Raw genomic sequence first — 27,117 nt, 5'->3', positions numbered from 1 at the left:
ATGACGGGTCGCTTATGCTTTCATACAGAAGCGATCCAGACGCGATAGACGACGTCTGCTTCTTTGATATCGAAGCGTGTCATTCAGGGCAGACTGTATAGGCATACATGAAGAAGCCCGCGTTCGCTATCCATGCAAGGATTCGTCGAAGGTCCTTGACTTTGGCCGTCTCACGAGAGGCGTTGATTTATCTTATAACACGAGAGGCACCGACCTAATAAGTCGCGGAGAACGTCCTGTTCTGTGCGTTGAGACAGGAACAGCGTGTACCCTCGTTGACGGTGCAGGAAACGCTGCATTTCCTTGAGCGATACAGGTGACATGTATGTACACCATGACGATAGTCTGAAGTGTTTATATGTATACTTGATGCATAAAAGCCGCAGAAGATGTGAAAGTCTCATTATGCGAAGCTGTTTATAGCGTCATTTGTCTATATCATGGTTCAGAGCTCACATTGGAGAACGGTTTTATATATCGTCAGTAGGGGGATATTGATTTTTTTTCTTCTTTTTTTACCATTATTTGCTTTTCGAGCGCGTGAACTGAGAGCAGCTCGTACAACTTCGCGTGCGTGTTGTCTTCGCGGCTTGTGTATACACATGGAAGAAACGGAAGAAAAGGGTTGTACGTGAGGGAGGGGTCAGGAGGGTGCGTACAATCGCGACTTGACCGAAAAAGGAAATCTGGAAAGGCTCTTTCTTCTCCCTTAAACAAAGAGCAACGTGCCACAATCTCAATCCACTCCTACAGTACAAGTTAAATATTGATGCAATTACTACTAAATTAGTCAACGGCCTGTGTACGTGCAAAACACCACGAAAGTGTCCTCACGCTCGAAAAAAAAAAAAAAGACTCAATGAAGACGTGCACGCCCGTGACCTGCATCGTCAAGAGGCAAAGTGTGCATACAGCAAGCTTCGCAAGCGCGTGCTCTATATAAGCACGGAGAAAACTGGGAGAAAACTGCGGCGATAATTCAACGCAACGGGAACCGGCCGTTGACAGCACTCACGCGGACTGGCAGGCGCGTCGTGGCAGATTTATCAGCACACGTCGAGACAAGGCGCGGAAGGACACGTCTGCTCGCCCTCGGCTGTGCTTATATTCGTGGCATGGAACGTCTTCATCTGTTCGCGCGTGCTGCTATGCTGCTGCTGGCCCGTCGAGATACTTACCATCACAACTGAGGTTGCGCGATGTCATGACGGCCGTATATGCAGCGCCATGTTGTAAATCATGCGCTGAACGGAAATTCGTGCAAGGTGGCGAACGGCGTGCAAGTGAAATAACGAGCCGAGCGAGCATGCATACTTTCAAGCCAGCGCGCGGCATGTCAGTGGGACGTGTCAGAGAGAAAACATCCAACGATTCTCGTCTTGAAGTGCGGATACACGTTATCGTGCACTTTCAGCATGCTTTCAGTCGTTCGATTTCATAAATTCTAAGAACTGCAATTTCCCTACCAGTTGTACGGGGTAGAAACTTGGAGGCTAACAAAGAAGCTTGTGAAGAAGCTAGGAACCGCGCAAATATATTGTCGGAGCGAAAAGCGATAGATGTGTACCGTTAAGAGACGGAAAACCAGGAGTATGGACCGTGGAGGAAAAGGGGGTAACCGATTGTCTAGCCGAGATCAAATTTTAAAAAAAGAAAAAGGGTTTGGGCACATGTAATGCGTATGCTCCGATGGTCTATTACAGTTAATTAATAGATGCCTACGAAAAAAAGAAAACGGTGAAGAACTATAGGTGGTGCGATGAAATTAAAAATTTTGTAATCATAGGATTGTGTCAGCTGGTGCAAGATTGGATGTCGATGGAGGATACCTTCGTCCTGCACTGGACGTAAAATAGGATGACGAAGATCAGGATAATGATGATAATTTCATTTATGTAATAATGACGATGATAATGATGACTTCACAAGCAAACAAAAATTTCAGATGGCATGAAAAGGGAACATTTACTATACTGCGTGCATCGGAAGAGCGACCGAAGCGCGTGATATATAGGCAGTGGCAGGACACCTGATTATACTAGAAATGTCACGTTGCTCGTTGCGGCCGACAATGAATTAATTAAACTTCGCAAACGCAGAAGTCGTTGCAATTCTTTCGCCTAAACCTTACACGCAGTTAGAATTCATTGCTATATGCATAGTATATGCATTTTCAGAGAGCATTGGCAGCGGTGCGTGAACTGTCTGCTTCGTCCTCCTTTTGTATATCCTGTATTCGGCTTCTTTCCGCCTGGTTTCGCTCAACCCCTTGAACATCGATGACGGTTTATTGTTGCTTCGCGCGCCGCAGCGTCAGCCGCAATAGCTGCTTCTTAAGGCTATGCGGCTCTGAGCGCTCACCACTTAATCGTTCTCGACCAATGGCGCCAAATATACATTACACCAACTTCAGTTGCGCCCTCTGTTTGAACGCGTGTACGTATCACCCTACGCCGTACAGTTATAACTTCCACGTACACCGAGGAATGTCGCTTGGGGGCGCTGGTCGAGGCTGTGGAAAGAAGCCTCTGCTGCGGGGAAGGTAGCTTGATCGCCTGCTGCCTCCTCCTCCTCCTCCTCCTCATCATCATCATCATCATCACCATCAGCCTATATTCATGTCCACTGCAGGACGAAAGCCTCTCCCTGCGATCTCCAATTACCCCTGTCTTGCGCTAGCGTATTCCAATTTGCGCCTGCAAATTTCCTAACTTCATCACCCTACCTAGCTTTCTGCCGTCCTCGACTGCGCTTCCCTTCTCTTGGTATCCATTCTGTAACTCTAATGGTCCACCGGTTATGCATTCTACGCATTGCATGACCTGCCCAGCTCCATTTTTTCCCGCTTAATGTCAACTAGAATATCGGTCATCCCCATTTGCTCTCTGATCCACACTGCTCTCTTCCTGTCTCTTAACGTAAGGCCTAACATTTTTCGTTCCATCGCTCTTTGCGAGGTCCTTACTTGTTCTAGAGCTTTGTTGTTAACCTCCAAGTTTCTGCCACATTTGTAGCACCGGTACAATGCTATGATTATTACACTTTTCTTTTAAACGACAATGGTAATTCTTATGTAAATTTTGATTCTTCTGCAACACTTGGTTTGCTTTTACATCCGCTAGTACTAAATCGTTTCCAAGAAATGCTAGCGCTACGAATGCTCCCTAGACAGTGCTTTACAACCTCGGGTGAATAAGTGAGATTTCCGATGGAGCATGGTGACCAAGGGATCTTCTGCACTCGCGTCTGTGCACCGCCTTTGCAGTTGGCACGGCGGTGGCTGGAATGTTGAAATAGCCAATCTTCCCTAACAAGAGAGTTCGGAGACACCTGCATGAAGTATCTCTTTATAATAATAATAATAATAATAATAATAATAATAATAATAATAATAATAATAATAATAATAATAATAATAATAATAATAATAATACTTAGCTTCACATAACGTTTCGACGGGTCACACACGTTATACATATAGTGTTACGCATTCTGCGAGGAAAAATGAAGTCAAAGGCGACGTCCTGATGCACGAATGAACTTTCGTCCAAATACAGAAAGGCCGATGCAATCACCGACTTGGTCCTCTGGTTCTGCTTTGATCTCGCGAAGGTAGTTTACTTATAAAAGTATAGACTCCCGCGCAGTTACACGCAGTAAGAGAAAGATAGCAGTGAGAGGAAAGGCAGGGAAGAGAAGTCTATGACGCAGTATAGTAAGACAAGAAAAGTACGCCCACACGGATCTTGTCGTGCCCCGCCCGATCAAGGGCTCTGTTTGCACACAAGTGCAGTATATGGTGCTCGCGAGCGAGCGAGCTCTGTGGGCTCACAAAGGAGGGGAGCCGCCGTAATTAGAAACTTCGCCACAATGCTCGATGACCGGTCATCTATGGCGGGGGTCGCGCGGCTCGCTTGCAGACATGCGGGCGGGCTACGCGCCTCGCTGTCGTCGTGGCCGAATGACCACGGGTCAGCCACGTCTCCGAGGCCCCCATCTGCACGACTGCGACAAAGAAGGAGGGGTGGAAAGACGGCTGTCGACAATGCTGAAGGAAGTTGTGCCTTGTACGACCAGAGTTTGTTGTAAGCGGGACAAGCATGCGGGATGTGTCGTTCCTCCCTCCTCGTCATTTTAGAAGAGAGGAAAGTGATTATTGGGAGAGGAAAAGCGCGACAACTATATAGCTGTCCCACTCGGTGGCGTACACTTCATCTGCGGCGTGGAAAACGAGAGTGGGGAAAGGGAAGGGTGCGAGGGTATGGTAGGCAGCTCATGGCCAGCTCGATGGTGGGTGAGGAGGCTGCGCGGGGGCCGCGCAGCAAAGCAAGCGAGTGGAGCGCCGCTTCGCGCATTCCCGCAACCGAGGTGAATCGTACTTGCCGTCGATTTTAAGGAAATGCGTGCGTGAAAGCATCGTGTAGATGTGTGTATAGTCTCTGCTGACGACACCAGGGGCGCAGTATTCATAATAAATAAGCGCTGGAAAATCACTGGTGTCTATTTGCGTTTCGGAATTATAAACGCGAGACGGGGGCGCGTTCCTGATCGGCCGCGGCGAGGCAAATCGCGCATTATATTGAGAAAGACACATATTATACCGGGACGGACGGAAAGAAGGAAATAATGAATGAATGAAACAAGAAGGTGGAACCTAATCTTCTTAACACGCCACGATCTAATCAGATAAAACAAGAAGTAAACGAGAGGTACAGAGCGTTACACACGACACCCAATTGTCTACCACGGTGCTATATATACAGTTTATTTATCATTATGAGCGAAATAACGCCGGCTTCTGTTCAAAAACCTTCTGTTAGTACGACTTGTACCAACACCGCTTGTTGGCCTACTTGGTATTTGCTGAAGGAAGCGCTTAGGCGCGAATTAGGACACACACATAAAAGGAAGAAACGTAGACGACGCCCGTGCGTGTGCTTCCGTGTTTACGTTTGTTGCGCTTGTATGCATCCGACTGCGGTCATCAGTTCCGTACATATCGCGAATACTACACACTCACAGCCCTTGAAGCCCTAATCTCTCGCTCTGCCCCGATCGCAGGCGCTTCGGCACCAAGTGCGCGGGCTGCTCGCTGGGCATCTCGCCGACGGACCTGGTGCGTCGCGCGCGGAGCAAGGTGTTCCACCTCAAGTGCTTCACCTGCCTGGTGTGCCGCAAGCAGCTCTCCACGGGCGAGGAGCTGTACGTGCTCGACGAGCACCGGTTCGTGTGCAAGGACGACTACCTCGCTAGGCACCAGCAGCCGCCGCCGCCGCCTCCGCAGCAGCAGCAACCTCCGCAACAGCCGCCACCTGCCGGTGAGTTGCGAGACTCTACATAGCGCACATAGTCGCGCACCTACAGCGAAGAATCGACATTTGGGCGAGTTCGTATACTGGTTGAACATCTTGAAGGGGCAGCGCAAGACGACTAAGACGAAAAGCAGCAAAGCGCTCTCCTGTGTCTTTCCTGCTTTTTGTGTTAGTCGTTTTGCGCTGCCCCTTCGAGATGTTCACCCTTATTGCGAAGAGGGAGTACTGCGAACATTGGTGAGGGTACTGCGACATGACAGAAAGTGAAGTCGGTAGACTGTAAGAATGCGTTTGTTTTCCCATCTTTTCTTGTGTATATATGCTTCTTCACTTGGATAGCGAGTCAGCCTTCGTGCACCTTATGGTAGGCTGTAAAACGTTTGGCATTGTGTATAGAGGTTAATGTTGGGAAATTCGCGCACCTAAACGGACGCAGCCGTGTGGATGTCTGAGGAGTACTGATACTTGTTGGAACTGGGTGTATGGAGCTTTGTTTTTGAAGTGAGAGACGGCAACGCGAAGCGCACTGTCCGGCCCAGGGCCCGTATTCACAAAAATACTTTTTGCGCTACAACGGCCCGTAGACTCGATGCCCTTATGGCGTTGCACATATTGTTAGCAAGGGCGGCTGGCCAATAGTGAGCAGCACTTACGAACGAAAAGCTTTGTGAACTCGGCCCCACATTTCCATCGCCTATAGGCGTACTGTACCGGCTTATAGAAGCTCAGAGGTCGAATTGGCGAAGCTCTACGCTCTTTGTTGTTGATGTTATGCCAAAGACAAATAATATATTAGCCTTGGCTAATATACCGTATACGTCGCGATGGTCTTGCATCTCAGAATACCAACATCTATATATAGGTAAGAACTTATTTTGTGAGTGCACGCTCAGAACCTCAGCTCAAAACTGCAGCGCCAATGGCGTGTGACGCGCTCGATGAAAATATGCTCTCCCCACTTGTTCCGAGCTTGCTAGATTGTTGTCGACAGGCGTTAGATTGCGCTGATATATTGCGTGGTCCCGTGTTCTCGCTGAGTACGATTGAGGTTTACCGTTATCCTGTCTTAAACAAGAATTTCATTGACGCGTTATAGTTGAACATACGGTTTTTTTTAGGACTATATACAGAATTTAAGAAAAATGGCCGGTGGCACATAGCAGAGTTGTAGTCATTGAGTTGGATTACCCTAAGAGGCGGACATTACTGGCACGAGAAATTTAGGCGAATAATTGAAAAAATTAACCACAATGCCCTAATTAGGTTTTTAACTAATCACTTTACGGTACATCATGCAATTAACCAATTCCAGCCGGTGAACTTGCTGGGCATATTAACTTCGAACAATTTCTGAGGATGGCACCGGTTTCGAGATATGGGCCATCAAACTTGCGCTAAAAATGCGCTGTTGTTCAAATTACTTATTAACAAAACACCGTTTTAAGCATTGAAGCACAAAAACAATTGGAACGCCCATGTTCCAATTCATTCCCATCGCACACGCTGGGAATGAATATCTCGAAACTGGTGTCATCCTGAAAGCTCGTTCCAAGTGGATACATCGCCTTGCGAACTCAACAGCTACAATTCGCAGTATGTGCTGTAAAGCAGTTATTTAAAACTCGAGTAGTAAGTTCTTGTTAATTGGTCGATTATGTATTTCGATTTTCCTGTAAGTAATGTCCGCCTCTTTGAGTGATCCAGCTGAACGAGTACAACTAAGCCACAGGCAATTTTTCTTAAATTCCGTGTAGTTAAAAAAAGAGAAAAGAAACACACCCGGTATGTGACATCTTGTGAGGAGGACATCGTCACAACATGTCACATACCGAGCGTTCTTGGTGACAAAGATGGCGACCTCTGAGGGTGCAGAAGAGGGGGCAGCCATCGCTTATTACGAGGTGGCTCATCATCTTCGGTGTTCTACATACCTAATTTATTTTGCCGTTGCTAGGTTAACCTTGCTGGCGCATGCGTATATGAAGGGACAAATGGGGAGTTAAGAATATGCCCGTTAGAGGCTACCGCTGCAATAGCTCATTCGATATATCGTCGTGTCCTATTGTGACGTCGTCGCGACCGCCCTCTACCGGACTGACCTTCTCAGCATTACTTTTCCTACTTCCGCGCCCGAGTACCCGCGATGCTGAGAAACTGGAGCACTGTCTCAGTGCAGCGAGGTACGAATGCATCACTTGCAGGACTACGTGGTCGTCGCGCGCACTGAAGCGCAACTTCTCGTTGCGTCACCGACGCACGCAAACGCGCTCGGACTGCGCATATGTAAAGCACGACGTCTCCTCGTCGGTGTATACAGTCACACGCTATTTCGCACGCGATCATTATAGGTCATGCAGTTTACTGCGCCACTGTGAAACTATTCGCTATGCCATGCTGCAATGCAGAGCTAAGTGTCGCATTCTGTAACTACGTTCCGCATGCAGTGCGTGCCTTGTAAACACGAACTTGAACTCCCTAGCGCAAAATTAAGTTTACTGAGTGCACGAGTGCTTACCGTTCGAGAAGCCAGAGTTGGTCGTGGTCAGACGTGCAAAGCTTCGTGTCGCCGTTTGTTCTTGCTGAACTTTGTTCCAATCACGTGGAGACAAATAAAGAAAAAGGTAAGTAATTCGCGACATTGTCCGCGACACTTTACGGGATTACGTTAATAGCTGTCTCAAAGTCCAACTCGGTTTGTTTTGGTGCTTGCAATGCAGCTGTACTGTACGTATAGTCTATAGATGTAAATGAACGGATGAGATAGACAGAGACAGGAAAAGGGCGTAAAAAAGGCATACACCCCTCGTAGTTTTCTACAGCGCACACGGAACAAATGACGACCATGGGCACCACGGGTAACAAGCACAACATTGACCCGTGTGCACGAGCGCTTCTAAGACGCGCGCAATACGCGCTCCAAGGGCGGACGCGCATAGCGGCGTTTCAAGCGCGCTTTCCCCCACCCCCTCTCTCTCTGCGGAGCAACCTCGTCCCCGTTCGTCGCCGGTTGCGCAACCGCGCCATTACAGGGCGAGTCGGTCTGGTCTCCGCCGTCAAGACGACGTCCGGCTGCGCTGCCCACGGCGCGGCTTCGGAAGCGGCCCGACGCCAGCCGAGCCCCAACCGATGGAGGCGCGCATCACGCGAACGCGCGCCACACGCTCTCGCCGCCGCTCTCGACAGCGCAGGCACCGGACGCAGTGTGGGAAAAAAGGCGCGAACCTGGCGCGCGCTTTGGATGGCCGCGGCGGCCGAACGTAGCCGGCAGGGAAATCACGGCAGCGAGAAAGAAAGCGTAAAAGAAAAAGAAAGGAAAAGACGCACGCCGGCGGCGTTTCCGAGAGTGCGTGCGTGTGCGCGCGAGCGCTAACGCCAACGGACAGGCAGTCAGGCGACAGCGCGCGCCGGCCGTAGCTAAACGGCGCCAAGACAAAGGCGGCCGGCGTCGGCAATGATGACGGACGAGCTGTCTGCCCAACAAAAGGGTCCCGCGCGCTCGCCTCGCAAACGACGACGGCTGCGCGACGCCACACCACCACCGCGGGGCAGCCTAGGCTGGCTGCCTCCGTTGGGACCCCCTCCCCTTCTTTCTCGCTCAACAAAAGGAACGTGCGGCGGCCGGCGCAAACACGCAGGTAGCCAGCCAGCCGCCTCGCGCCTGCAGTGAGCGCGCGGAGTCAACAGGCAGGCCGCCGCTTCTCGAGCGTCCAGTGACGCGTGTCGGCGCGACTTCGCAGGCCGCCTGCCGTCGTCTCTCTCTGCCAGGGCCGCGGCGGCCCTGCCGGGTGGACGCGTGCGCGCGACGCCGCCGGCGCAGTTCCTTCGTATTCTTCGCGTCTGGCAGCCGGGACTCGACCTGACGGACAGACAGCCCCGCGCGCCAAGGTCGGCCCCACTTGCGTCAATGTGGGCTCGGCGAACTCGAAGGGGTGGCGGCGGCGGGTAACGCTGTCGGCACGCCGGCTGCGGACGTTCCGCGGACAATCGGCGGCGGCCTCAAGCAAGGTGCGCGGGCGTGTCCGGGTTGTATGTGGCCCCCTCGGGGTCCGGCCGTTCCATCCTAACTGCGACGGCGTTACGAAGTGGGGGAGAACGAGCGTCATTGGCGGATTAAGCACGCGGCCTGCGAATGGGCACGCGATGCTACAGAGTAGAGCGCGCCGACAGTTCTTTCCATCGACGCTGAGCCGGACGCAGCGAGGTCATTTCGACGCGATGCGTCGAGTGCGTTTAGGCGATAAATCGGCGAGAACCACTCACTGCAGGGGCGGTGCGTTAGTCACGGACGATTATTGTGGTAGGACAAAGCGAAGTGCAAGATCGGCGTGTGTGGTTTGAAGTGTCGGATGTCTTTCTTGCTCTGCATGTTTCCTGATAAAATCATTTCCAAATGTCAGAGTATGAGACTTTGGCTGACTCCCGTACAAACCCAACATAGACTATAGGGCGAACGAGGATTCGGAGCCACGTTGATCGATACGGCGCGCTTCTTTTCTGCGTTTCATTTTACCTCACTCCTCAAAGGCAGTGCGCACAGTTGTGTGCATTATCGCAATGACACACATCATTGGCGTCCCCCTTCGTACAAGGCTGCATCCTTTGCCCGCGTTACGTCTCTCTCCCGGTGCCACGAGAACAAGTAACCGTGAGGTTTGCTCATTGATTCGCCTTCCTGCAGCTGTCGGGTCTCTTTTCATGCCGACAAGGACTAACATCGGCGCCACGTTCGAGCGACTGCAGAGAAGCGAGTCGCCGCCTTCGCTGACCTTGAAAGAGCGCGGAGAGAAGCGATTGGTCACGGATTCTTCGCGCCGCGGCCGAATGGTACTCTCCGGCAGTGTGCTGCGGCCCTCATCGAGTGAATTCGTTCGCTGCCTGCTTGCGAAGTAAGGCCGCGTTACGAATTTGGGTTGTCCAGTATTTAGGAGAATCCCAAGAAGTATAGTAAAGTGGCTGAGGTCATCCTTACGGTGTGTAAGAGCAACGGCTATAATGGGAGCTCAGACGAAAAGCTGCACATACGGTTCCTTGAAGCATTTCATGTTCCGGAGTACACATTATACGGCGTAGCAACACATGCGAAATAAGAAAGAAAAAAAGGGTACCAGAGGGCGATGTTTCGATGTAAACAGAGGACGATGATTCTTGAACCGTGCTAGTTTTTGTGGAAATTGGGGATTACAGATCTGCTTAAGTTCCGGTCCTTATCACAGACCGAGCACATAGGTGCAAATAATGTAGAGCAATGGCGGAACAATTATGCGAAGCACTAGCAATGTTGCTCCAAGCTGTGAAGAGGGAGTGTGATAAAGAGGTGACGGCGAGAAATAAAGCAGAACAGAATAGAGGTGGTCTCTTATATAGTCGTGACAACTGGTGCATTTCATATGTTGTCAATGTCAGGTCGAGTTGGCTTCTTGGGCCGGAATCCGGTTGTCGTACCACGTGAATGTTATTGGGTCGGGCCGAAGGGGCGTCGAGTTGTGTTTGGTCAACCTGCATGCCTGCAGCAGGCTGGTCGAATCGCTCTGCTCGCTTTGCGAAATTTACGTAAGCCCCGGTCGGCTCAGGCTAACTTCCGCAAAGTTGGTTTGCCAGCTAAAAGTTTATTCACTCACTCACTCACTCACTTGCCAGCTAAAGAAAATTCTTACAAAATCAGGTCTCAGTCGCCACCAACCGTGTCTCATAGGCTCCGAATCATCGCTTGCAGACGCGTCGGGGTATTGCAGGGATGAAAGCGAGCACTTCAGCGACGACAATCTAGAACTCCGTTGGTGGGCCTGCAGGGGCGGAACTCGACCCAACGAACCCTGTAAAGCTGGCTTTCACGTGTGCACCGGGTCAGGCGGCGCACTCTGTTGTGTCCAGCGGTACTCACTGCGCGCGGTCGCAGTCCTACATAACCTCGGCATACCGTCCTATCCAACGCGAGTGCCGTGGCGTCCTTCATTTCACCGCGTATACAAGTCTCTCCATTCTAGTTTTCACAGTGTGCGCCCTCGAAAGCGAGTGCGAACTGCTGCCGTGGTCGTTTCTTGTACGCGACGAGGGAGAGAGAGAGAGGGAGTGCGAGAATCTGTCGAAGTACGGAGAGCACGCGAGCCACGCGCGGAAGCCATCAGTCGCCGTCGCCGAAAACGCCGGACACACGCAGCGCATGCATGCAACGCGGGGGCGCGCACGCGAATCTGGCACCGCGCCGCCACCGACAGAGCGAGCCTGCTCAAATATTCACGAGCCGGCTGCTGCTGCTGCTTGGGGCGTCGAGGCGGCTCAGCGGAGCCATTTGTTGCCGCTTTGTTTGCGCCACGCCGAACGACTGCCTCCGCGTGGCTGCATGCAGCCTCTGAGCGGCGGCAGCGGGACCTGTCCTGGCCGCTTCGCACGCCACCGTGTATCTGCGGGCGCCCGATGTGTAGATAGATGTGTGCCGGCGTTTGTGTGTATCGCGTGACGCCATGACGACGTGGGAAGCGCTTCGGGCACAGCCAAGTTACTCAGCGTACACTTTTAGAGCCCTTGTCGGCGGCAGGCCGACACCTCGCGCGCTTCTGCAGCAGGAGCTATCGCCGTTTAACGTGGTGTGGAGACCCGTACGCCGAAAAGTTTACCTTTATTTAACATTATGAATAAACTCGAACTTTCTCATCCTCTCGTTCTGACATTTCGCGGCGCTATATAGTGTCCAGGTAGAGCCTTCGGAAGTTCGTTGCAAGAAGTGGAGGCTCAAGACCCTCCCGCTTAACACCTCCACCCCCACTCCCACCCCGCTTCCAAAGCCCCTATGTTAAGGCAACTAAGACTGACAGAGAGAGAAAAGTCATAAGGGAAAGGCAGGGAGGTTAGCCAGGCTGAGCCCGGTAGGCTACCCTGCACTGGGGAAGGGACAGCAAAATGCAGCAGCTCCTTTGTAGCCTTGCACGTAGCCGACGTACGAGGCCACGGGCCCAAGATCTTCCCCTCCGTAAAAGGTCTGTCGTCTAAGTGCCCCAAGGGTACTCTCTCATTTTTGTATCCGGGGCAGTCACATAAGAGATATTTGGTGGTTTCCTCAACACCACGTGTGCTGCAATTGGCACTGTCCGCCATTCCTATTAGGAATGAAAAGGCGTTTGTAAAGAAACTCCTATTCGCAGGCGGCACAGTAATGTTTCTTCCCGTAGGTTAAAACCCGTTAAAAGTTGTAATTGCACATGCGGGTCCATGGCCTACTAAATGTACGTATAATTGTTAAGCAGTGGCTCATTCACAAAATGCGTATGGCATACAAATCTCGACATATTCCTCACTTCTGTAGAGCATCGCGTCAGCAAAATAGTGTAATCGTACCACTTCATAGGTGTGGTTTAACGTCTACTTAACGCGCAGATTCTAACTGTTATTCAGATCACGCTACTTTGCAACTGCTCCGTAGAGCCCCTGCGCCGAGCATGCAACTGCATGGTATGAAGCGCAGTGAACTTGCAATTTTTTCCATAGTGCGTGGAAATAACAACGACATTTGATGACAGCAGTTTGTTAGCGCAACTTTTTAAAGTAACGCGGACGTCGAATCCTCAACCATCCGTGTTGTACCTCCTATAACCTATCTTCCTCTAGTCATCATCATCATCATCAGCAGCAGCTTATATTTTATGTTTACACTGCGGGATGAAGGCCTCTCACAGAGATGTCCAAGTTGTCCCCTGTCTTGCGCTAGCTGATCCCATCTTATGCCTGTGCATTCCCTAATTTCATCAAACCACCTAGTTCCTTGCCCTCTTCAACTGCGCTAACCTTCCCTTGCTGCCCATTCTGTAACTCTTATAAACCACCGGCTATCTGTCCTACACATTAAATGGCCTCCCGAAATTCATTTCATCCTCTTCATCTCAACTCTATAGTGCCGGTAACCTGTTGTGAATTGAGTGTCTTTGTTGCCTTCACACGAAGGCCGTTCGAAACCGCTATATAAACAGCTCGGGGGCGTTTTCCTCCGCGGTGTCTATGTGTATATACGCGTTCTATATATGGGTGGAGGTGGTGTCCATGCGTGGCCGCGCGACGGCCAGCTATATAATATAGTACACAAAGGCGCGAGGACCACAGGCGTCCCCCCCCCCCCCCCCCCCCCGGCTATCGCTCCCAACTGCTGTGCTCACACGGGAGCGGGCGCTCGCACACACAACCGTACACGTATACACCGGCCAGTGGGCGAAAGAAAACGACCCGCGTTGACACATTCCGCGGCCCATCGATTCCTTCCTCCCGCACCTCCGGCCATCTTCACCCACCCCCGGCTGTGTGGGACTCCCGGATCGGGAATCCCCGAGGGGAAAGGGCGAAGGGGACGGCAAGGAAGGGGGCGCGTGCGTGTGTGTATCGCGCCGGAAAGAAACGGGAGCAGTGTATACGGGAGGAGGCAGTGAGAGCGATATAGCAGGAGCATCATCGGTGGGAATGCCGCGATGCGCGGCCTGCCGCTGGCGCGCTTCGGGAGGGAAAGGGGCGCTGCTCCCTTGTTCCCCCGTCGGTCTTCCCTGTCTGGCTGGGAGATAAATGAAGCCTCCGGCCAGCCATCGGCGGTGCTGGCTGCCTGTTTCCGTCCATGCTGCACCCGCGGCGTCTGTGCGGCCACTACATACCGCGCTGCCAGCCGCCGTCGATCCCATGGCAGTCGGGCTTGGTGGCACCGAGTTCTCGCTATTGTGGGTGTCAGGGGCACTGGGCGCAGCGTTGCTGAAGCGGGCAGTGCTCTCGCGTCAGTCGCTTGTATTCGCTGTGAACAGCAATGCGCCCCATTGCAAACTCGCCCGCTTTGAAGGCGGTCAATTTGCCCATCGCGTGCTTCTTAAAAAGGCCCTCAACGACGCGCCATGCAAGTTGGAGGCCGAAGCAGTCAGATTTATTTGCGCTTCTTAAGGTACACCAGGAAGCAGCGCTGAACCGGTTTGGGCTTCCAAGTATTCTCAGAACTCTGTTTTCAGGACAATTTGCATTCAACTGACTGGGGAAAAAAATCAATTATTTCTGCAGCAACTGAATCAAGGCGGAACTTCACTTAGTTATTTCGCGCAGGAACTCCAGCGCCAGTAGGTCAGTGTGGCGTGATTATATCGGAAGTATTTTCTCCTGCTTGGGCATTTCTGTCATCTAGAGTGTTCTCGAAACTTCCATGTTGAATCGTCAGTTCCTTTAGAATGCAGTGCGTGCCTTTGCCCTTATCAATTAAGTGAACAAGAGTCGACGTTCTCATAATGGATGACGTCACGGCAAGCCGGGGCGAGAAACTGCAGCACCAGCGGTAGATGCAGACAAACAAAATGATGGAATGGCCTCCTAGCATTGCTTAATTAAATTAAATTATGGTGTTTTATGTCCCTGATTACGTGCGTGATCTGATTATGAGGCACGCCGTAGTGGAGGACTCCGGAATAATTTGGACCACCTGGGGTTTAACCTACACTTAAATCTAAGTACACGGGTGTTTTCGCGTTTCGCCCCCATCGAAATGCGGCCGCCGTGACCGGGATTCGATCCCGCGGCCTCGTGCTTAGCAGCCCACCACCATAGCCACTAAGCAGCCACGGTGGGTCTAGCATTGCTTGGGAGGTGCCATAAGTTACTTCATCGGGTTTAGCGTCGCAACTGAACAAATATGCTACTGCAGTGCCGCCTCACGTCTTTCGCTTTTGCGTCTTCACCGTCTTGCCAAGCCTGCTCTCATGATAATGGATTCCATTTGGCTATTGCATAAACGCAATTTAATGCCTAACTGAATATTTTTTATAGTTCTTTCAATTCCGCGGTGGTTCCTTCTTAAAATTCCTTCTTAAAACGAAGCTTTCCCTCGTAGGCTGCAATTAACTGAAGAATTGGTTTGCTGAGTATCCACTCAACCAGCCTTTATTTGACTTGCGGTATTGTCAGCACAAACTTAAAATGTACGCAGAGATTAGAGCAGATTCTCGGTGAGGACAGCTAGCGTGCGAAGCTATACATCGGGGGTTGCACGAACCCTATAATAGCAGAAAGTACTCAAATCACGCGTTTCACACGAAGGTGACAGTTTAACTGCCCGAATTGACAGTCCCCCCTTCCCGCACATACTTCACGGGAATGCCTCCCACCCAAGCACACCTCTCCCTTCCGTCCTGCATTTCGAAGCGAGCGGTGACATGCTCTGCTATCAGCGCGGGGCATCGGCGCTCGCTGCTCTAAACGCCACGTGCGCTCTTCCTCGCCGTCTTTAACACATAGATGGATGAAGCGAGCATGCGGGGACACGGGACAGAAAGCGAAGGGGGGTGACGTGGCGGTACGGCCATGTTCCTCGAACCGTTCGGCCCCACTTCGGAGGCGCGTGCTCTAGGCAGGGGGTACATACAGAAGCTGCGCAGCCGCGGATCTGCCTGCTCCTTATCCTACGCCGCATCCCCGCCAACAAAGTCTGTAGGGAGGAGAGCAGGGGGAGAGGGGGGGAAGCCGGCTCGGACCGCGCTTCCCGATAAGGAACCGGCGGCGACCGCGAAACAAAGGCCGGTGTGCGCGCACGTGTGCAGTCAGTGGACCGCGCCGCAGCCCAGAGAGAGAGCGGCGGCGGCGCTGCGTCAGCGACTGGGCGGACGCGTGTCGCCACGATAGCGCGCCTTGCGCAGCCGCCATTGATCCTGCTGGCCGATACCTTATAGTTTCGTCCACCGCCGTTCACGACTGCGAGTCCCGCTTGGATCGCCCGCTGGTGGGACGACTAGAGGAAGCAGAGAAGGAAGATGTACGTGATTCTGGGAGTGCACGTCGATCGGTTTCGGAGATGGACGCGTTGCTGATTGATGGTGCCTCTGTGCCACTCCTATATAGCGGGGAACCGATGACAACAGTGTTTGTCCGGAAAACGCCGCCAGGCCAAAGCGACACGTTGCTTCTTTCGCGAGAGACAGGCGCTTGCAAGAGTATAAAGGTTCACGTCGAGGCACTATGCGGACCCGGGCCCGTGAGACGGCGGCCATCGTGAGATCCACGGCGTATAGCGTGAGATCTGAATTTATTTTTCCTCATGCCTCGTGTAAGACAGTACTGATTTCGTTGCCGTGTTTATTTGGGCAAGGTAGGAGTATACTTGTTCACTGAAAGAGAGATAGACAAAGCTTTATTACAATCATATGCAAGATTATGAGGGGCCCTCACTCCAGGACCTTTGTGAAAGAAAAGGAAAATACTGTAGGCCAAACAATGAACCACCTAACGTTGTTCATGCTGCTGTACGCTCACATGTACGATTGCGTTCGGTGTAGGCCTATACAATAGAGGATGGCGTTTCATGAAAAGCCCGCTGTGGCGCTTCCAGCGGGATAGCGTATTGTATATATACGCGCAAGTGTTACGTCTATTCGGTTACAACGAGCATCACACTATACTGTGCGCCGAGTGGCAGGAGACACCGACTGACAATCAGACTGAGGCAATTTGACACGCCGCGGCAATTTGAACGAGAGATGTGGTCATGTGCAACGACCATGATACGCGTCATGCCTGGCCGGTTGTCACGGTTGTACAGAATAACACTGCGAGCCTGCGCGGCTTCTCTGGCAAATGTCACGCGTAAGGTCAATTGGACTTGAGCGGTCATTGCTTCTACGCGGCTGTCATGGCCTGTCGCTCAAAAGAATGGGCAGGGGGGGGGGGGGGGGAGGCTTCTGCTGGTTCTCTGCGTGAAAACAAATTAGAGAACGGAAGCGGCGCAATACGGCCCCAACTGTGGGGAGCGCACTTGCGGTAAACCTTCGTGGCATCTCGTGCGGCAATGATCAATAAGAACAAAAGGCTGGGCCGCGCTCCAGTTGCCGCGACGCGGTGGGAGGCTGCGATATTCTCGTAAACGCTATACGCTCCTTTAATTGCACAAAAGGTAGCGCCGGCTTGAATAGAACGCGCGAAGAACAAAACAGTAAAGAAAGAAATGAAGTTGATTCAAGCCGGTGCTGTCGCAGCTTGATTCCTCGTTCTTGTTGTTTCGCCGGCACGCTGCCGGACGGCACATATGCACGCCGCGCTGTGGGGGCACAAATTACGAGCTCCTCCACGCCTCCCCCCACCTCTTCTCTTACCTGCGGCGTGATTCCATCTGTCTTTTCTGTGTATACGCTGCGCGCTCTTATTGCCGCCCGCGTGTGTGTATAGTTTAAAAGTATATATAGCTAGAGCATGACGGCGGGCGGTTTCTGTGTGGCGTGCTTTGCTGTGGCGGCGAACTTGCGTCTGGGCGCGCCGCGGGAATTCGTGACGCGTGAGCGACTCGTGTCACACGAACGTTATACGCAGCCTGGCCCGCAAGTGCCTTTGACCTGACCGCGGGAGAGATGTGTATACACAGAGGCGCGGCTTCTGTGCATGGAGACACCGGCGAGTGTCAACCCTCTTACCTCCCCCAGAGCTGGTGTTTTTTGTGCACTTTTTTGTTAGACTCCCCGTTTGTTTCTGGGTGTCAGATCTTTCCCAACGGGGCCACGTGCCGCCTACTCACGTGTCTTTCTTCGCAGCAGGTAGTCACGCGACATGCACGTATATAATATACCACTCAGTGGCAAAGTCCGCAGCAGCGCGTTTCTTTCTTTTTTTTTTTTTTTGCGGGCGGGCTTTTTGATTTACGTGTTTACTTTCTCTGGCGAGAATTTCGCCTGCGCGTGCGTGTGAGTTGTAACTATATATAGAGCGTCAACCCCGAGCGACTTTTCTTTTTTCCGTCATTATATATCTGTATCTGTTGTGACATTTATGCACTAACACGCGCGGCTGGTTCCGACGCAAATATGGCCTGCCTTTTTGTGTTTTTTTTTTATTCTCCTGCTCGTTTTTCGGGAAAAACATCTGACGTGTTAGCCACTCGCAATTTCCAGTTGTCAGTCTTGATACACCTGTGTAACAACGGCACGCCTATACAGTGTCACGGTCGAAATAGACCTATCCTGCGTCCTGAAATGCATCGATCCACAGTGCCCGTATTTTCAAAAACTCTATTACGCTAAAAGTTTTCGTGAAATAATATTCCAGCCAATCATAATGTTAGACTTACCATTAGTGAAGGCGGCGTGCCAATGGCGAAGAGCATTTACGAAGAAAACCTTCTGCGAATTCGGACCCTTTCGCAACTCAGTGCTTAACTATATAGTGAAACTTTTTTTTTTTATGCGGATGCTGTTAATGTTGGTGCTGCAGAACGAGAGTTTCCGGCGCGAACTTGTACAAGGCAGGGCCAGACGTCCTGAAGAAACGCCAATTCTTGCGCTGTCTCGCGTAACTTTGCTCGAGAAATTCGTGTTTCATAACTCTTGTAACCAATTAGCACATCTTACTAGCTTGATTGTTAATGATAGCGCACACATGTATTTCATGCGCGGTTCTTATTGCGCTCGTGTTCATTTCGCTCACGTGATTCAAGTTAACTGCGACAGTGAAGCGAGCTTTGTCATACGAAAGCACTTTGCAATATTTCTCTTTCTTGGCGTTACGGAGACGCTGTACCGATTAGCTTAATTGTTTTGTATATTTTGTCTAACCGTCCAACCGCAGTTACTTGTCCTCTCGTCCGCGCTGTTCACCGTGCTGGTCACAAACCAACTATAGAACTAACTCCATACTCTCCCGTATAGTTCTTGTATCTTTATCACAATTCTAGCGCCATCGAAAGCCCAGGACCAGAAGTATTTACGAAGGAAAGAACCCTACACATTATATCGATCCCTCCCTTTTCTCTTTCTTTTCTCCCCTCCGGGCTAAAATAATTCCGTCATCTACCGTCTAGATCCTTCAAATCAACAGTTGTCTCTTCGCTCTCCTGCAGTTACAAGCGCCCGCTCAAGAGGTCCGCGTCCTTTGTCCGATTGTGCGCGCCTTGGGGACAACAGAGTTTGTTTACGCATCCACTGTCGAAACGCCGTGCCTGACGAACGGCCTGGCGGGGCATTGTTGCACGATAACTTCTCATCGGAAACTCGAGCACACTTTCGCGAATGGGCGGCGCGACGCGTCCCAATTTCTCAGATTAAAATATTCGCGCATCCCCGTTTCTCTCCGTCCTCCTCGTCTTCCTGTCAACGGAGTCGTATATACGCAGTCGGCGGGCGCGCGTCAAGCGCATGAAGAGTCGTCGAACTTTGGAGATTCGAACACCCGCGCCGCACAATCTCAAGGGGATTACAACGAAAGACGTCCTCCGGCTACGTCGCCCCATCACTCTCCGTCTGCACTTCTCGAGTTCCGATTCGGCTCGAGCTACGTTTAAGAAAACCAACAACAACAGACATCTCCACATGCATATATAGGGTCTCCCGTCTCACGCATTGCTAAACATCCCTTCCATTTAGCCCGGCGAAGGAGGCTACAAGATATATCACCCCTCCCCCCCGAAAGCCGACTCCTCGTCTATTCGATTCCCCGCATCCCGAATCGCCCGAAGCCATCTCGCAGAACGAAAGCCCGGTCCTTCCATCCCGTCCTTCGCATTGTCTCCGGAGTGTGTGTAGCGACGACGTCGTCGCCGGCGTCCTCATCGCAATCTCCTCGAGGACGCCTGGCATCCCTGTGTGTACGTACGACGTGCAAGCTCGCGTCGAGCACATGGGCGCGTCGTAAGCGCGTCCATCTCCTTTGGAAACAATGGCTTCCACTCTGGCTTCGAAAACGACGCGCGCTGAGCCGAGTCCTCCCCCGTCTCCAGATTAGCGCTAATCCCGCTGCCTGCAGCGGCCTCTTATACGCGAGCGGCCACTTGCGCCCGCAGCCATCCCTGTCTCGAGGCTGCAGCCATTGCTCTCCGGAGCGCGTCCGCTGCCGAGCCAGCGCAGTGAGATTAGGGTCGCGGCTGGAAGGAGACTTAAAGGCGGCGCAAAGGGGGGTGGTGAGGCTAACTCCAGAGTAAGGGCAAGTCGCATCGAGGACTGCAGCGAATGACTGCATCGTGGTTGGTAATGACGATCCGAAATTTCGTCAAAATTTCGGGATCTTTACAATTGTGCACTCGCGAAATGTCACTTCGCGGGTCAGGCGCTGAATAGACGAGTTAACATTTAAAGACGTGCAGGAAAACGTGGGATCATAGCTCAGGGCAAAGGAAAGTCACACGTACAAAACAGAGAGAGATGGGGACAGACATGGGCAGACTGCGCTGACAAGCTCCTGGGATTTAATGCGTTGTCGCTACCTGGATAACACGCGACGATGACTTACCCGTATAGCGTTTGACTGGCCTCTGGTTCCCGCTTGGTTACGTACTCGGCTTTCCCGGGTTAGCGAAAAGGAAAAGTTTTCTGAATGGTGTCCGCCCTAACGCTTATGGCGTGTCGTTTTCTTTTTCTTTTTCGTCAGATGCGCTCGGACATCGGGTATTACGGGGTTGGGCCTCTGATAGGCTTGATAACGATCTGGTGAACGTCTTAGTGTGTGCTTTTTTGCACTTCTGCGCAGTCTTTCAGTGGCAGTGTGGACAAAAGGAAATTTCATGAAAAGGAAAACGGATATCCACTCGAAAGAAGCATGAAGCTGCAACGGAAATTAGTACGGGTTCATCTGAAAGGAAACTCCTCAGCTATGCACGATCCACAGGGTTAGGATCATAGGAGCTAGGACTCTGGGAGCTCACTATGGCGAATGCTATTTTTACTTGTACGTGATAACGTCGTTGTCTGTACATTAGCTCTGATTCTGCTCTCTCTCCTACAAAGCTATGCTAAAAAAGTACACGAAGTTACATATACGTGTAACTGTGCCACTTGTACAAAGAGCCCACGCCGTATAAGTGCGCCAACTTCTTCTAACAAGTCAACAAGAAAGAAAAAAAAAAAGCGAGTAGCCTTTAAAGCCGCTGGTGCCAGGTTTCATCGCCCGACCAAGACGAGTTTTTGGTCCAATCAAGCTTTCGAGGAAGCTCCTATGGGTTTTCATTGTAGGTTCATGCTGTACCCCCGTCGGGTGAACGACTGTTTTCCCTTTCATCAAACTTTTTCCTGCTTGCGGATTTCCGCAGAACTTATTCTGCGAAGAGCCCGCAAGCCTCTCTCCCTCCTCGTATGTTCCTCTTTCCTGTATACCACTCGTGTCGCGCATTGCATGTATATGCGCCCGACCGGCCGTTCGGCTGACCCCTGGCCCAGCGGGCGGTTAGGGAGCGGTGGTGTCTCGTTGCCCTCTTGTGCCTTAACGTCCGGCCCCGCACACATGTGCGCGCGGCCCGCATGGTGCCTGGTCCGCTGCCCCACTGCGTGAGGGACGACGGCGTGGCGCAGGATCGAAGAGACCGACGATGCCAGCCGTCAGCGTGGAGAGGGAGCGAGACGAGGCGAGGCACGCTCGGCGTCGTCGGTATAGTTGAGTGCAGCGGCTCGATAAGGCCACACCGCTGTGGGGGATGCAAAATAGGACAACCCGTGAGCAGCATTCGGTTCTTCGTCGCCGGTATAATGCAGCGATTCCTTCCGCTCGATTCATCTCACGGCCTGCTGGTTCCGTTGACAAAACGGGCGGAGCGCTGCTGTGGTCACTGACAAAGCGCGACAAGAAATGCGCCCCACCCCCCGTTGTCATTATATCGTTACATTACCCCGGTCAGAGCACGGCCGTTGACGGTGGCTGCAAGCGAGTCCTCCTCTTGTCTTCGGGTAACAGGACAAGACGAATCGTTCAGATTTCACCATTAACTGAAAACGCATGAAACTGAAAAAAAGTGCCCGTAGTTATTAAATTGAAGGTGCGGCGTTTAGAAAGTATACATTCCGTTATTGTGTAGATATGAGTGCGACAGAACAGGTGTCGGAGGCAGCTATAGAAGCGACAGCCTCATGGACAGTGCCTCCTGCCTCCGGTGAAGCCGGAATGACGGAGCACAGCAGGCGATCCAAACGAGGACCCACAGAAGCGCGAGCTTTCCTTTAGTGCACCCCCCCCCCCCCCCCTCTACCGCCTTTAAGCAAGAATAAATACGCGTACGATGCGGTATTAGCAGGCCCATAGCAGTTGGCCCAAATCCAAAGGACACATTGAAATCACTCCAAAAGTTCACTCGTGAGTTCCACAGTCAGGAGTGCATTGTCGTGAGAATATTGTGCAGAAAGTCTCCGATGTCGCGTGGCAGACTCGTACGCGTGGACTCTCTCCGCATCGCTGCACGCAACTAAAGAGACGCCGCCGAGATTCGCTCCGTGACGAGGACGTGTGCGCCCCCGCTGTTGCCGATGCCGACGCGCCGAACCCGCATGCATTACGCGGGTCGCTCGCACGGCTGGGGTTCCTTCCGCAGCGTGCGTTCGACGTGGTCTACCTGCGTGTGGCGGTCGCATACGGCGCTGTCACTCGGGCCGAGGTCATTCACGCAGACGCACCGCCGGTACACACACATTGGCGCAGCGCACGCCGTGCACCGGGTGGTCCGCGTACTACGATACTACGCCGGGGTCGGCCACGCCAGACGCTGTAGCCAATGCGACCGGTCTGCGAGGCTTTGGAATGCCTGCTTTCTGTTTTCTCCTAGGTTCCCACTAATCTTCTTTCTTCTTCTTTTTTTTTTTTCTTTTTTCGGCCCAGACACGGTACTGCACGACGCGGTAGCGTGCTCGGGCGAGATGTATGAATGGTACGTTACACTCTCCATTCATGCGTCTTGTTCTTCTTTAAAGCCCGCGTGTGTGTTTGAGCGTGCGTACGCGTGTATACACGGTGGTGTCCCTAATATATCATGCGTAAGAGGACAGACCCGACCGGCTGAGCGTTTCGCTTTCTGTAAGGCGCGCGTAGTGGGAACTCTGCTGGACACCGGAAACGCGTTCATACAGAACGATCGACATTGGCCGGACCAGTTGAAGGTACACACAACCACGCCCGCTGTCGATACGTACAGGGAGCGCGCTGACGTGTGTGGTGCATGTGATCGCTGAGAAGACGCTCGTAAATATTTCGGTGACTTTCGGGTTGACCGTGAACTGTGGGGTGCGTTGGTTTATGAAGTTTGTGCTACTCAACCTCGAAGAGCGCTTGTCGTTCTCGATTATGCTTCACCGTCTTGAATACAACCGCTATACCGCGGACTGTCGAGGGAAAATGATGAACAGTGTTAGAGGAAAAAAAAAAAAAGCACGAACGAACGAAAGAAAATGCGTGTGCGTAGCTGATATATGAATATTTTGTCTTCACCTGTTGCTGGTGAGTCAACACGTGCTACAACAAATAAAACGCGTATGGAAGAAATCAAGTGTATACTCTGGTGCATACGTCGTTTGTTCGACTGCAGACTGTAGTAAACAAGCGGTATAGATTTACCGGGGCCGGAGTATTTGTATTTTCATGTGCATTTAATGTGAAATAAATACCATTCTATAATTTTCATATAGGAGCCGAGATTCCATGCAACCCAGACCGTGCAATTAAGCGTCCTTGTACCTCTCACCACTTCGCGTTGCCACGTTGCTATTGATTCTATAATGCTGAAACAACAGCGAGTTAGACTAACTGGAGCAAGTTTACCATCAGGCGGAAAACAGTCAGAGACGGTATAGAGTGATGAGGCCAAAAGGCGTTGTTGGGCTAGTTGATCCATTATGACACAAAACGGCCTTGTGGTCGTCTCCTTGCTTGTCCTTTATGTTGTCTGGCGCCGTGTGCTGGATGAGGCCAAGGAACAAATTCGAATGTCTATGATGGTCTCGGTCGAAGCAGGACAGGAATAATCTGTTGGAGACGCAATCGTGCTGTAGTTGAATTACCTATTATTAGGGTATAGCCTAAAAGGCTACCGTAAATTGTACTTTAAGTTTACGGGGCATCTCCTTATGCACCATATATACTAGGACGTTGAAGCAGTGCTGGTAGTGCTTTGCCCGCACCGAGGGCGCTCCTAGCCTTTCTAAGAGGCACTGGCCTCTACCACAAAACTGAGTTAATGTGTGCGTGTATATGTTGTGTGCGTTCACGTGTCACCAACGTCACCTGGAGCATATGCCATGCTATAGGCGTGTGGCCAGGCAAACATTTCCACCGCCAATTAAAGAATGTTTTTCTATCTCAGATGATAACGGTACTTTTTCCAGTGGTCGCTCATTCCACTGTTTTCGTTTTAGTCACCCAACGCTAATCCTTTCTATATAAATACATATATACTTCTGGAGCTCCGGTGCACGCATGGAATCCGTCTCTCCTGTCCAGGGTGCGTCGAGACTGTAAAAATAAATAATTAAAAAAAAAACGCGACCACAAGGGCGTTCGCCTCGCACACGCGCAGCCCGAGCAGTATAGTATAGCAGCACACTGCGGCATTCGCAAGCGCAGCCGAGCGCGCTCCTCCGGCTGCTCCGCTCCGCGTCGCATATACACGGGACCGGGGCGCGGCAGGGACGCGCTAGATGGATCTGCGGATTAAGCCGCGACTGGGGCTCTCCTCTCCGGGGAGATCCCTTCATCCCAGGTCGCCAGTTTGGGGCCAGGCAGGGATCTGCGTTCGCGTGGTCGCTATCTGCAGCCCTCACGCGCATGCAGAAGCTAGGGACGGCGATCTCGTGCCAGGGCGGGCAAGGAAGACTCCCCCCCTCCTCAATGCACAGCCGCCACCGGCTCCGACGATGCCACCAGGGTCCGCTCCGTCCCGGTGCATCGGAAAGGCAGTCGTTGCCCCTGCCGCGTACAGTGCACAGGAAAGGCACAAAGGGGAGTACGAGGGGAATCTCGGCGGGACCGTGCTCAGGCATGCATGTGCGAGTAGGCTCCACGTGACACAAGGGGGCCTCTCCCCGTATCCTCACGCGAGGTAGGCCTTTCCCTACTCTCCCTCTCTTCGTGCGCCTCCTTTCTCTCCTAATTTACACGGCGGGAGCGTCGGAGCGTGTGGTGGTGCGCTGACGATTTATTCGGCCTCCGTGCCTTTGGTGGCTGCGTGGCTTCTCGGCGCAACCGCCGACGTATGTGTGCCTCGTGCAGAGTGCCTTAATTCCCGTAGCGAGCGGCTCCGTGCACGATGGGCCTCCGACCAGCTTCTCGATCTGTGCCCCTCTGGCTTTTATAGAACGCCCTCCGCTCATGCCTTCCCCGTTTTCCTTCTTCTTTCTTTTTCTTTTAAATCTCCGCACCGCTTTACATCGTGATCATCGTGGGGCTCCGCTGTTATGCAACCCTATCGACCAGTCATTGCGGCCTAACGGACAGATACGGAGCTCCCCACTCTTCTCTTGAGTACTGCAGATGTGCGCCGCAGAGCTCTGAAAGCGAAATCTGCAAACATATACGAAATCTGAAAGCTAGTGCACGTTCCGAAGGACCTCAATAAAGTTTTTCCATTCCATCCCATTCCATTCCATTGCCAACGATTTTCGACAAAATGAATGCAACCTTCTGTACGATAATTCAACGATCACCGACGAAGAAAAAACGCCCGTGGCGTACAATTCTAATGCAGTCAGATCGCGCTGCTATCGAGGACGAAGAACCAACAGAACTGTGACGTAGTCATACCTTTAGTCATGTGTTCACTAAACGTGAGTTTTCCTACCTGAACAAACTTGAGAGACGCTCGCTTTGTCCACCTACGTGGAGATGCTGCACGCATGTCCACCTGTGCCCTTTTACCAAACAATACATTATTCGTATTCGTAAAAGACTGCATCACAGTAAGAACCGGCTATAAAAGGCATTGTGTCACCTGTACTCCTTTCTTGGATATCAGGAGGGTAATTCGTGCGTTCAAAGTGGCATATAGTATTATATATATATATTATGTATCTAGTATTATAGTGAAAGTCGAGCACCTGTAGAGACGTTGGAAGCAGCTGCTTTTTTTTTTTTTTTTTGGCGTGACCTGTGCTAAATCAGCACGTTATCCTATAATTCATTACAAAATGAATTAATGTAATGTTGAAAGCAAGAGTTCGATTGCCCATTCACGAAGTTGATTAATGGAGTTCTTTCAGCTACAGTCTTTTTTTTTTTCTTGAGTTTAGTGAGCCCGTGCTCTGTGCACTTGACTGGACGTTATTTCATCCTCAGACTACCCGAGATTTTCAACCCGACATTACGGGGTACCTATCTTACGCATTGACACATCGCATTTCGAAAGTACTCATAACAACTGCCGCTTTAGAAGTCCAAGAAGTGGGCTCTGTAAACTTCACTCACAAAATGATCGAATGGCTTCGAAAGTACTGGAACTTTCGTGCTCCCTCGAGTTAACTGCGAAACCGGCTTAAAACAACCAACACAACCGATGCACTCGTACGTAAAAGAGAGGAAAACAACGGCGTCAAATTTCTTCTCGTCACGCAGCAATAGTTTGAATTCGGCCGACGTAGCGGTATACGCTCAACTCTGTAAATTGCGCCCTCGAGACGCGTATTTCTCGCCAAAACAAATATTACGGAGAAAGATATGGGAAACGAAAGAAAAATAAAGGGGTGTGACGACAGAAAAAAGAACGAAGGAAGAAAGAAAACGAAGAAAGACACGTCGTTCGCTTCCTACTTGTCCCCGCGTTTCGAGTAGGCGGAATCAAACGTACGCCATAACCTGCCTCCGTATAGTAACTTTTTTATTTATTTCTCTTAAGTAATAACTGCCAGACCCGCCTTCTACAAAACGGTGATACGCGTAGAGATGGCAATAAAAACGGAAAAGGGGGGGGGGGGGGGGGGGGTCCAAGAGAAGTGGGAAACGCAGAAGCGACGTGCACGCCGCTGAGTACCAACTGTCTGCCGGCTCTTCCAATATCGCCTCGGCATAACGTCGCGACTGTGAAAGGAATCGTTCCTTTACGGTCTGACTCGTTCCAACCACTCTCTCCTCTTTCGAAGCACGG

The 27,117-nt window shown here is 51.6% G+C and overlaps 1 protein-coding gene across 2 annotated transcripts in view; it reads left to right on the top strand.

Annotated features, from left to right (window-relative positions):
• Positions 1-27,117, top strand: part of LOC119445561 (LIM/homeobox protein Lhx5) — a 171,466-nt gene that overhangs the window by 60,502 nt on the left and 83,847 nt on the right. For both annotated transcript variants that reach the window (XM_049663404.1, XM_037709828.2), the window contains exon 2: positions 5,062-5,318. In XM_049663404.1, the coding sequence (XP_049519361.1) occupies positions 5,062-5,318 (257 nt within the window). The remainder of the gene's footprint in view (positions 1-5,061; positions 5,319-27,117) is intronic.

The sequence above is a fragment of the Dermacentor silvarum genome, chromosome 3 (genome assembly GCF_013339745.2).
Source record: "Dermacentor silvarum isolate Dsil-2018 chromosome 3, BIME_Dsil_1.4, whole genome shotgun sequence".
In the NCBI taxonomy this organism is placed as follows: Eukaryota; Metazoa; Arthropoda; class Arachnida; order Ixodida; family Ixodidae; genus Dermacentor; species Dermacentor silvarum.
Note: the sequence above shows the minus strand (reverse complement) of the source record. Positions and strands in the feature narration are given on the sequence as shown.